We start from the raw sequence: 12631 nt of genomic DNA, 5'->3' as shown, positions 1-12631 counted from the left end.
ACAGGTTTGGAAACATGCTTGTGGCTTGCAGATGAATTGAGTACACGAGTTACCCTTTAGTAACATCATGGCAAAGTTTGCACAGTCTTTTACAGGAACAGTGTGGTTCCAGTGGTGTAACTGGGACGTCTTGTGAGCACAAAGTTACTCAGGTGTTTGATGGACAGGAAAATTATGCATATCCCAAGGACACTATAAAAAACCTCTCCAGCTTCTGTAAGAGCTTGCTCCCTTTTGGGGATTGGTCTGGGTGAATTTTCCTGCAACGTCTTCTGTTTTCTTACCCCTTCTCCTGTAAAGCAGACGGAGGGAACTCAGGGAAAGCGTCCCTGGAAGCACTGCAGATAGCTTGTGCCTCCTGTGCTGCTGGGCTCCCTGTTCACCTGGGACAGACCTACAGCTGCAACCCTCCAACGCCTGTTGTGTGTGTCCCAGCGATCCCTGTCCCGCTCAGGAGGAGCATCCGGCTTCTGCCCCCTGCCCTCCCAGCCTGTCTGGTTGCACGGTGCCGAGGCAGGAGCGGTGCTCCCTGCCAGCACGAGCTTGGAGCCACCTCCATGTGTCACCCCGCGATTAACATGGGCTACAGGTGATAAAATGATGGCTGTCTCCAGCAAAGTCTGGGTCTCAAAGATGAAACCCACTCCCTTCTACCGCTTCTGGAGGAAAAAGTAACTCCTGGCTGCTGCTTCCGTCGCAGCACACCGCACGGGGAAGCTTAGCAAAACCGAGGGAGAGGGCTGTTACCGCCTCTGGTTGAACTGAGAGCAGCTGTCGATGGATCCAGCTCTGGGCTTCACCACCCACCTACCCCATCGGGACTGGTGAAATGGATATGGGGAGGTAACCAGGGTCTAAAAACAATGTCTCTGCTCATTTCCTGCTGAGCCTGGCAAGCGGCAGAGAGGATTTCCACTCAAATACCTACCCAAATAGCTAAAAACATCCTCTGCGGCATGTGGAAATATAAACCTTCATTTTCCCGCCTGCTAAAGCCACCTGCTGTTGTCTCCTCCTATTTTCTACTTTTAGCTCACTAGTTGCCCGCAACTACACCGTCCTGTCTCACTGCCTTTTACCGAAGGCACGTCAGAGGCAGCTAAATGCATCCGAGCAGCTGTTTGACCCGTTTACCGCTGAAAAGCAGCACGGACCAGCGTCAAATCCCTGGTGAATAACAGCTCCAGGGAAGAAGCAGCCCCAAAACTCTGATGGCTCCAAACGCTACCAAGGTCTTTTTGTCACAGTCTCCTCTCTAACTTCTTCTGGGTGAGAAAGATGAGCCTCCGTGGCTATAGTGATAATTTTATGAGTTGGCTTCTTAAATATCATTACAACTGCTCATTGAAGGACTCTGCCAACTTACTTTCTTGACGGTGATATCCATGCAAAAACTTCCCATAATCTTCTAGTAAACAGAAGGAATGTGGGTGGGACTCTGAAGACCCAAGAATTTCCAAAATTTCAGCAGGTGCAATAGATCAGGCTTAATCGGGGAAGGCTCTGCTTTGGTTCCCTTCCTTTGCTGGGAAGGTAGTCTCCCTCTCTAACAAGAGAGAGCATTATCTAAATCACCATCGCCTTCGTACTCAAAATACAGTTCCTCCCCAACAAAGATGGGACAGAAAAAATGTCATGTTGAAGGGATGGAGTTAGACAGGCAGGATTTGCTGGTCGTCTGGGTGTGTGGCAAAAGCAGAACAGCATTCATGACCTTCAGCGATGGGAAGAACAGCGAATGCACCAGAAGCAAAGAGAGAAAGGAGGTGTAAGGAAGGAATTTCTCATTGCTTTGCTAAACTGTACTGGGACACGAGTAGGGTGAGGGGAAATCAAGCTGCAGGGCTGAAGATGGCAGTGCAAACTGGGAAGTTCAGAAGTAGCTCAGGAAGTTACTGAAGAGGAGGAAAGGAAAGGAAAAGGAAAAGGAAGAAAAGGAATGCGGGGGACACAGGGAACAGAAGAATCTGGAGTGCAACAGTTTGTGGAGAGAGGAAATTTTTGGAAACACCGGGGAACGATCACACTGCGGTGAGAGCAGGTGGCTGTGGAAATTTTGTGACTGCTGTTTATGGAGGAGAGTGGAGCTGAGCAGGATGAAGATGCTTGCCCAAGAAGTCACCTCTGACAGTGGATGACACTACCTGGACCTTTCTGCTTGATCGACTTTCCACAACCAGTCCTAAGACTTTCCCTTCCTGCCAAGCCCTCTCAGCTTCCCCTCGTCTCTCTGAAGCACTAAGTCACCTCCTCGCCTCCAGCTATGGTGAAGTTTCTTATTACAGAAAGTTGTTTTGTGATGAATCCATTTGTATGGTATTTTGCTGAGTACAAACTATTAACATTTGAATCAATAACCATGGAACTTGTAAAATTTCAAAACAGCAGAGAGATTTGCAGGGAGGAGAAGGTGATGTTTACCGTCCTAAAGGGTTAGCAATAGTAAAGAAGCAAAACTTCAGTTTCAGAGAGAGCTACAGAAATAGTCTTATTTTTCTTCTTGCAACCAATGCATTGCTTTTCTTCTGGAGTCAGATGACTCTTTAGTTACTGAGTGAACAATATGGATTTTTCACTACTGCCCTCCTTTTTTTTTCTTTCCTTTATGCTGGCATGAATTTGCTCTTCCTGTCAGACATCAGTTACTGCAAACCCACAAAGATCTCATCTACTCTTAACTTCCTCCTCTCTGCTCAGGGTCTGCACTGCTTCTTCTCCAGCATAGTGCCAATTTCTTGCCAGAAAGCAGCTCTGCTGTAGTTAGCGTCTGCCTGAGCTTGAGAGCACGCTGACCCCAGCTTTTCCATCCGCAGCAGCTCCCCAAGCCCACAGCTGCTCCAGCCAAACCTCTGGTCAGATGCTGCCACCACTGGAGTCCTACTCACAGGAGATCAGTCATCAAAGCAGAGCTGTAAAATATCCGAGCACTGTTTTTGAAGAACAATCTCCCACAGCGACTGCTCAAGCATGTTTTACTGAACGGGTCTTTCACCACCCCTCGGTGCTGCTTCTTCTCTGCCCTCTCCAAAACCCGATTTGAACACACAGGGTTTCCCTAGAGCAGCAGTAAGGCTCCAGCAAACCCTGACTTTCACCAAATCTGGTCTCAGAGCCCTGCAAACGAGGAAACCTACAGAGCACAAGGAGTGCTGTTCCCCATAGTTCATTGCCTAAAGCACAATCATATTCGTGCTGATGGGAACAAGTGTTGCACCAGCTACTGTGTGGGAAAGTCTAAAAGCGGGGTACAGGTAGAAAGCAGTGCCCTGCACAGGGGTCCCCGAATGGTCTATAGAAATCCTGACAAAAGACTTCACTTTCTGATTTCAGCCTTCTGGCATGTATCAGGATGGTGATAGGGTAAAACTCCCGCCACAGGACATGGGTACAGATGCACAACAGGGCTGAAGTAAACTCCCCTGAAGGAGCAGAGGGATGGAGGCACAAAGTACTGTCCGGCAAGGAGGAGAGGGGAGGGAGGCAGTTAGAGAGACCAAGAGACAGGGGATAATGGCTGGGGAAAGAAAACCATGTGGGAGCTTAAGGTCAGTAGTTGAAAAGTGGAGCAAGGTGGAAAAAACCCAGATGAAACAGGAAAGACATGGCTACGAGTTGGGCAAAGGAGAGCAGAGGATGGGTATGAAAGTAAGCAGCACCAGAGGTTTGTCACGCTTTTTCTGTGTAAATACACATCAAACTTCATGACTCGTGGTTCATGTTGAACAGCAAGGATCTTATTGCCCTAAAAACGTGAATGTGAGGGCATCAGGGAGGATAGGACTGTATTTTATGAAAAAAAGAGATGCTAAACAGGTCTGCAGTGACTGTGCCAGTACCTCTGGTGTGTTGAATCCAGCCTGTTTGCGGGGTAGAGCTCCCACAAGGTGACTTGATCTCTGTTTTAGTGCTTGCTATCCTTTTCCCTTTGGCTTTTGCTGGAGGAAAAGGAAACATTCTGAAACTCATTGCCTAGGACGTCAGTCTTTCTAAGATCAGGTTTACCTATAACACTTGGGAAGGATGGCGTGTTTTGTCTATGCAGGGATGTAAAATCCACTTTCTCGGGAACTGCACATGTACACACTCTTCCTCTGGCTCCGCTATCTTCTCTTCGAGACCACAGCCAAGGAAAATAAGAGAAGCCAGCACCCCTGCTAGGGGCATATGTCTGAATAGGCACAAGCTTAATAATGCCCCTATTTAAACACGCGTAGAGCCAATTGTGAATTGTTAATGTAAAGCACGCACATGCTAAAACATTTTGGGGTGGTTTGGCTTTCCCTTGGCGGGGAGGTTAGGGCACCTTCCGCGAGGTCAACGCAAAGGAAAATATTGGTGTCTTCCCTTCTCCCGCTGCTTTGAAACCGGGATCTCTGCTGTTTTTGTTCCCGGTCTTTGGCGGCTACTGCAAAGGAGCATCGTCCAGAAGGCACCGTGTGCTTGTCCTCCGGTGGCTGCCGCCCTCCCGGCCCTCTTCCAGCCGGGGCCCCCCGCCGCAATCTGCCGGCCCGCGCGGGCAGCCAGCGAGGGCAGGGGCTGGGGGCGGGGGGCAAGGGGCTGGGGGCGGATTTCGGTGGGGTGCGCAGGGACCCCGGGCGGGGGGGGGTGGGAGAGCAGCAGGCAGCCGGGGAAGGAGGGGCGGCGGGGGCCGCGCTGGCGCCTCCCGGGGGGCCGCCCCGTGCCAGCGCTCGCCCCGCTGCCCCCCGGGCAGGGCCGCCCGCCCGCCCAGCGGCCACCCCCGGCCCGCCCGCCGCCCGCGGGGGCCGCCCGAAGCCCCACCGGCCATTTTTTGCAGGGAGGGCTCCCTCGGCTTTGTCTGGGTGGCCGGCGGGAGGGTGGCGCGCCCGGCGCTCCTGGGCCATGCGGGCTTTGAGGCTGCGAGCGAGCCAGCGCCGTGGGGGGCCGGGGGGCGGCAGGGGGGCTCTCTCGGGTCCTTCGGCTGCTCTGCCCACCCATGCCTGCGGGCTGAACCTCGCACGCTGTTTCAGTGCGTGACACCCCCCAAAAAAACAACGCATCCGGCTGAAACAGTTGTCGGAGGGGAAGGGAGCCCGGAGGTGAGCCCGCGAAGTGTCCCACAACCCCGAAGCCGTCAGGCCACCCTTGCCCCCAGCGGCCCCGCTCCCCGCTTCCACCGCTCCCGCTTTCCCAAGGAGTCCAGAGCGGTGTCAGCCCTCGGCATCTGCTGGCCAGCTCTGCTTCTTCACCCAGCCCTGCTTCTTCACCCAGCCCTGCTTCACCCAGCTCTGCTTCTTCACCCAGCTCTGCTTCTTCACCCAGCCCTGCTTCTTCACCCAGCCCTGCTTCTTCACCCAGCTCTGCTTCTTCACCCAGCCCTGCTTCACCCAGCCCTGCTTCTTCACCCAGCTCTGCTTCTTCACCCAGCCCTGCTTCACCCAGCCCTGCTTCACCCAGCCCTGCTTCTTCACCCAGCTCTGCTTCTTCACCCAGCCCTGCTTCTTCACCCAGCCCTGCTTCACCCAGCTCTGCTTCTTCACCCAGCCCTGCTTCACCCAGCCCTGCTTCTTCACCCAGCCCTGCTTCACCCAGCCCTGCTTCTTCACCCAGCCCTGCTTCTTCACCCAGCCCTGCTTCACCCAGCTCTGCTTCTTCACCCAGCCCTGCTTCACCCAGCCCTTCCCGTCCCAAGACAGAAAGGCGTCTTCCCTGCTCTACTTCCCCAAGGAAGCCGGGGCCCTCACGCTTTGGCGGGTTTCTCAATCGTTACGCAGCAACTGTTGCTCTCAAAGAGGAAAAAGAGCGGGGAAAGCGTCCTCTGCTAGTTTCAAAAGCCTCCCCACTTGTTCTTTGGGCACCTTGCAGTGTCCTTGCAGTCAACGCCCCACCTACTCTACTCACCTGGACGTGGGTGAACTCAATTCACCCCGAAGAGTTTTCTGCTCAAACGCTCGGCTGCAGGGGGACGGCGCCTACATAAAACCACGTTCCACTGCTGCCCTTAAATTATCTGTTAGATTGGCCATGTGTCTGCGGAACCTGTTTTATGGGCTTGTAAACGCCATTAAATCTGTTGGGTTTTAGCAAGTAGCGCATGTTTCTATCCAGCCTCTATTCAGGGTCTTCCGCAGTAAAACAGGAATATAAGAAATTTACATTTTAGACTTAAAATGGTGTGTCTGGAGCCACCTACCACCCACAGTACCAGTGTAGATTTGAGTCCATTGGTGGGGCATGGCTGTTCTTTCTCAAAAAATACTACATGATGAGTGGAAAAAGGATCATTTCCCCCATTCCCAAAGGGCAGTTCTCCATGCCCACAGGCAGGTGTTTTGGGATGTGTCAAAGAAAAGGCGCCCTTTCATCTGTGATGCTAATGAGCTGCACTGGCCACTATTGCTCTATTTTTCCTCTAGGACTTGGTGACTCCAGTCAAAGGCAGCCCCACCACATCTGTCCAGGATATTTCTTACAACATCACCCTGTTGAGCTTCTTTCCTGAGAACTGTTGAACTTCTTCAAAAGAGAAATTTGCTAGAAAGGAACCCATTCTTATTTTAGGACATGTCCTTACTGTCGAAAGAGAACATTGGCCACAGCAGAAAGGGGTTTAAGATTTTGTGTTAATATATGCACTTGGTGCTGTTTTCTATTTAATTTAGTTACATATAGGTCAGAGTTTAAAACAGCAACTAACCATAACGCAGGTTCTCACTCCAAGGCAAGGAAAGGTTTTTTCATCTGTCACTTGATTAGTCATTGATGGGGATTTCTAATGCAGTCAGGAGTACGGTGTTTTGCCATATCTAAAACTTATTCCCCATTTGTTTCAGGGATCATGTAAAAAGAGTTATGGAAAAGAATGGATTTCCTGGAAAGACTAAGTGCTGTGTTCAGTATTTAACGGCAAGAAATGCTTCACCTCTCGCACAAAACAACAAAACACCCCTTTTTTTCCCACTCTGTTGTTACTATTTCTTGACTTTCTTAGATTATTTCTTAATTTTAGATGTACTTGTTCAGGATTTAAGAATGTTTGCATCCTTAAAGTGTATAAAAAGAAGATGAACAATAATAATAAAGATATAATATATAAAGTTGGTTTTGAGATTACAAAATTTAAAGTATTTAAAATACCAGAAAATGTGTTAGTAAAAATATTAGTAAATTAACACTTTGGCAAGAAAAGATTAATACAGGAGAAAAACTATATGCTTATGAAATATAATGCAGATGCAAAAGAAAATATTAGCTTTATTAATTTAGAAATTCAACAGTTTTGAAAATAAACCCTGGTTTTAGTATATATTCTTAAATTTCTTGTATGAGTTCTGCATGTATGAAATTTACAACCAGAAACAGTCATTTGATAACCAAATCTCAAAGGTGTTCAGAGTTTTCCACTGCTTGACCTACAGCTTCAGAACTGCAGAGCAAGTCCTGGCTTGTTTTGCCTCTTCACCAGGCTCTGCAGAAGTTTTAAGATGAGACTATGCGTGCACAGAGATGATGTCTTATGTGTAGATTTGCAACAAGATGTCCAACATTAAAAAAAAAAAAAAAGGAAACGAAACCCAACATTTTGTAGAAGAATAAAACTAATCAATTGCAACTTTTTTTGCAGCAGATGGAAACAGTGCATGTCTGTACAACAGGGTTCTTGCGGGGATTTCAGGTATAAAACCTCCTATTTTTTTCGCTCCTTTTTTCACTCAATTTATAGAGAAAACAAAATCTTCCCTTAGGCTACAGTTTGTCAAGTTTTTTTTCTCCCTGCTCAAAACAGTTTCTAAGCTGTCTGGAAGCACGTATGGGGCAAAATGTATTTTTCTTATTGGAAAAGAAAGGGTTGTTCCCTCTTTCCTAATTATTAAGACAACTGAACTTTGAAACTTGACATTTCGCTGCTTCTCTTTGTAATACACCCATGAACCACTTCGAAGTTAGTTTTGAACCTCTGCAAGTTACTTACAGGACATGGGGAAAACCATAAATTAGGTTGACAGCATTTGCATCCAGAAAGCTGATCTGGTTTGTTCTGTTTCTTCAAAAGCCAGCATTTGAAAACCCCATCTGCAGCTCGCAAGCATAACCTTTTAGCCAGGCCAGGGAGCGATTTCCTAAGAAACTGAGTGGGCACCTGTTGGCCTTTGACTTAGGAGCCAGGAAACACTTCTATCTTATTCTTTCCACTGCTTAACTCCCTCTGCCCACACTTTTCTCTTTCTCAAAGTAAATAACCACAACCTGCTGAAAATATAAGCACATTCAAAATTGGCAGTATTTGGGCTAGTTTTAGCTTGCTAAAGCTTAAGGCAGCATTGAAAGTGTGCAATTAAAATTAAAAAGTCAGGATATAAACCAGTTGTATTCAATCAAATAATTAGACTATACTACTGATATGAAATATCCCCATTTATTCTTATTGTCTTAGAAAAACAGATTCAATTATTATGGTTTGGGTTTTTCTTTTTTCTTTTTTTTTTTTTTTTTTTTTTTTACTTTTAGAGTGAAAGCTCCGTATTTTTACTAACTTGACAGCGCTGCGTGAAATTTAACTAGAATTTCCTGAATTTCAGGGTTTAATTAAGCAACTTGAACCCTCAATTCAATCAAGTTACTTTACGTCTATGTTTCATTACCATCAGAACTGATATTTGGATTTTTTTGTTTGGAAAAAAATTAAGATCATATTTTGACTAGAACCATATTTCAGTTCAAAATTAGGATTTCACCACTGAGTATTAATATTAGAAACCTGCACAAAGCTACAACAAAGGGGTACGAAACACTTCTCAATTTTCCTGGATCCACCATTTAACGTAAGAGAGTAGATTGAAGCATGCAATTAACATTTTTTTTCCACCCAAAGAACGAAAATAAATAAGTTTTGGCATTTCTTTGCTAACACAACTTTGTCTATATTTTTACATTGTTAACTTGTGGCAAATAAGGTAGGTATTAGCCTTGCCTCTAGCTGTTGCCTATGAGAATGTTTCACTGACTGTTTACGTATAAGCTGGGGCTTTATCACAGGTCTGATGCAAGAAAGCTGAATTTTTTCTCTGGCCTCTGTGACCCCATTATGGTACTTTGTTAGTGTGTGTTCTGCGAGCTCAGCCTCACTCCTACAGCACGACTATACGTTCAAACAATGGATTCAAAACAGACTTGCAAAAAATAGCTTCAAACTAGACTTGCAGACTTAGGTTTACCTAAATATATAATTTTTTTCATGTTTTCCTACTTGATTTTTTAACTTTGGTTTAAGTAGTACTTTAAAAGCATTTAAAAGCTCAGATAAACCGTTCACTGTTGCAAAACTTTACAGAAACCAAAAATATTTCTTGAAGAAAAACTTGAATCTGAAATTTGTTGAAACTACTACTTAGTCTAAGATACATTTGTGTGCCTCCAGTTGTATCAAGGATTGCTCAATTGAGATGTAAATTGAACTTTAAAACAGGAATTAATTAGCATGAAAGTAACGCTATATGTATGCACTTTAATTTTGTCAGACTGAGACTTGTATTTATTTTCACAGGCTATGCCTTATGGGGATGCAGGGGATTTTTGTTTTACAGACCTCTCTTCCCCTACTTAAATACTCACTTTTGTAGAAGTTTTAGTTACTTGACTTAGCTACTTCTGGCAATAACTAGGCTGTACCTAAAATATTTTAGAAAAAATAAGGTCAAACTTCATTGACTAATTAACTGTCAGAGAACCATAACTTGGGGGAAAAATACAGGTATTTCCTTATATAAAAAGATTGTGCCAGCCATTTTATACTGACAATACCTACGCAAATAGATCTCTTGTAATCAAAGTCCCCTAACATTTTATAGTTAAAAATATGTACAATATACTAAGATAACTCGTCGCAAAGGAAACAGTTATATGCTATGCCTTTCATGAGAAACACAGAAGACTAATTTATTTTAAACCAGATAAAGAATAACTGAAATGACCTAATGAAATTATTCAGATATAAGCACTAATGTCTGCAGGAGGAGCCCACAATCCTGCAGCTCAGCCTTCAGCCTCACAGGTAGTTTAAAATTGCCATATACTTTATAATTCACAGATTCAACTATTCAGGCTGCTCAAGAAACAAAGCAGAAACAAAAACTCAACCATATTTAACATTAGGTTGCTTTCTGATCTTGAGAAAACTAATAAGTAGCAAATGATAAAATATATACTGTGTTGGGAAAACACATTTTAAATGCAAACATTCATGACCACGTTCTTCAAAGGATAATGTATTAATGGCCAATTTAAGCAGCTATTTTCATGAAAGTTACACAGAAATTAGAACACTCATTCCTGATGAAATTTGTAAAAGACATAACCAAAATCTAAACCAAACTATTGCCTGAACTGGAAGGCAATGAATTCTTATCAAGCTCAGGCAAAAGAATAAATATATTTTAAGATAGTCAACCAAATTAAAAACAAACAAACAAAAAATGTAAACTATGAAACTCCCACAGCTAACATCTCCAGTTTTGCTTTAATGTAACAAAATAATTAATTTATATCCAAAATATTTTTTTTTTTTAATATTAAAACCAAAATGTTGCGGAATTTCTTCAATGGCCAGCATTACACCAGAATTTTTAGAGAAAAAGAGGTGGAGATTTCTTCTGATTAATAAATAATGGCTACTTGGAAGGAACTCTGGGCATCAAAATCTAACCAGTACCAGGTATTAAAAAGCAAATTTAACACTCCTTCCTTATAACTTTAAGATATGGAAGGTCCTGGGGCTGAATTCACCACAGACCTATGATACTGCTAGCTGAAAACACCACTATCGTACCAGTAAGGCAAAACAGATTCTGGAGAGGAGGGTCTCATTGTTCTCGCCAAAGGGATTTCATGCTTGGGTTGCTGCCCCATTTTACTCCCTTACTTGATATTTTTTTCCCCTCGGCAAAATATCTCATCGATCAAAGGAGGAGCAAACAAGAAATATATTCTGTTTTCTCTAAAATGTAAGAAAGTAAAACAAAACAAAAACAGAGCAAAAACCCATCTGAACCGAGTTAAGATACACTTAACTAGGGAGAAAGACTTCTGAAATAATGCCTTCATTATCAGTTCTCCACTCCTTGTAAAAAGCCCCACAAAATATTTTGTAGCTAGAGGAAGCCATGTTGGCAATTCTCCCTGTCACTTGATCAAATAAACTTCTGAATTTGTCTGGCTCTATTATACATGATATATTTATATTTTTTTTCTACATTCTCTTTCCATCACAATTGCAAAGATCTCAGGTTTCAGATATCAAACTGAAATATGGCAAGTTCTATTTTGAAAGTCCCATTTTAAATGCAGCTGTGCCAGGCACAGTGAACACCGATGAAAAGTTTATGTATATATAGATTAAAAAACCACTGTAAGCTAATTTCATGTAATTTAAACGTACATGATCAGATTTTTGTTTTGCAAGATCTGTTTGCGAATGTTTGAAAGCTGAAAATAAGATAAACCGAGCAATCAGTACTTGAATAAAGAGATCCCTGGACAAAATGGAAAAAATAAAATACTTACTTTCAAATCAGCATGCAGAGATTGATTCTAAGCCACAGTCACAATGTTTTACATACCAGAATACTTGTTTAGAAATTGTTTGTATTACTTTAATACAATAATGCTCTGATCACATTGCATGACAAAATAAAGAATTCCTGCGACTTTCCGGTAAGCAAAACAGCACAGACAGCTAACCTCTTCATAATTCTTTTTTATTGCGAAAAACCTCGAACACAGCTGGCTACCGTGTTTTATCTCAAGCCCTGAAACTTCCCATGCAACCGTGTAGTTTGCTGGTCTCATTCCGCCCCAGCACAGCCAGCCGCCGCGCTCCCGTTCGCTAATGCACCGGGTTTGGCGGGGTTTTCTGACCGAAACTTGCAAGCCGGAGCGGAGCGGGTCCCCGCGCTCCGGCGGACACCCCGCGGCGCGCCTTGCCTGCCCGGGCAGCCTCAGCGGCCCCGGGGAGCCGGGCCGAACCCGCTGCCAGCCCCGGGAGCCGAACCAGCCGCCGGCACCAAGCCGCCGCCTCCCCGAGCTGCCCGGGCGGGCCGGCGGTGCGCGCTTCGAGAAGGGCGGCCGGACCCGCCGGCAGCACCGCTCCAGCGCCCGGGGCCGCCGACCCCGCCGGCTGCGAGGGGCCGCCCGCCGCCGCCCCTCGGACCCTGGAGACCCGCCGCCGCCCCGCGGCTCCCCGGTCCGGACATCCTGCGGCGGCGGCCGCACCGCCCGTTCCCGTGAGGCGCCCGCGCCCCGCCGCTCCTTTGTTCGCCGCCCTCCCGGCACGGCTGCGGCGCCCGGGCCCGCCGCTGAGCCGCGGGCCCCCGGAACCGGCACCTCTGCGGCGTGGCACCCACTTACCGCCTTACAAAGCCCCAGCCCGCCGCCGGGAGGGAGCGAGCTGACTCTCCCGTCCCTGCCCTCCCCTGGCCGGTGGCGCCGCGCCGCGCCCCGCCCCGCCCCGCCGCCGCCGCCGCGCGGACAGCCGCCCCCCACCGCCCCCGCCGCGCGGCGGCCGCCGCCGCTTTCGCGCCACACGCCGCAGGGGCCGGCGCAGAAGCCAATGGGCGGCCGCGCGCACCCACTCGGCAGCCAGTGGCGCCCGCGCCGCGGCGGCGGGCGGCGCTGGTAG

At 46.6% G+C, this 12631-nt stretch overlaps 1 protein-coding gene across 1 annotated transcript; it reads left to right on the top strand.

Annotated features, from left to right (window-relative positions):
- Positions 1-11842: 11842 nt before the first annotated feature.
- Positions 11843-12631, top strand: LOC132317216 (proline-rich protein 2-like). Its single transcript, XM_059818831.1, has one exon. It carries the CDS (start codon positions 11843-11845, stop codon positions 12629-12631), a length of 789 nt encoding a protein of 262 aa, XP_059674814.1.

The sequence above is a fragment of the Gavia stellata genome, chromosome 6 (assembly GCF_030936135.1).
Source record: "Gavia stellata isolate bGavSte3 chromosome 6, bGavSte3.hap2, whole genome shotgun sequence".
NCBI lineage: Eukaryota > Metazoa > Chordata > Aves > Gaviiformes > Gaviidae > Gavia > Gavia stellata.
The sequence above is the reverse complement of the archived record's forward strand: the minus strand, read 5'-3'. Positions and strand labels throughout refer to the sequence as shown.

Coding starts and splice junctions, on each gene's coding strand:
- LOC132317216 (XM_059818831.1), top strand. CDS start 11,843: ATGCACCGGGTTTGGCGGGGTTTTCTGACCGAAACTTGCAAGCCGGAG.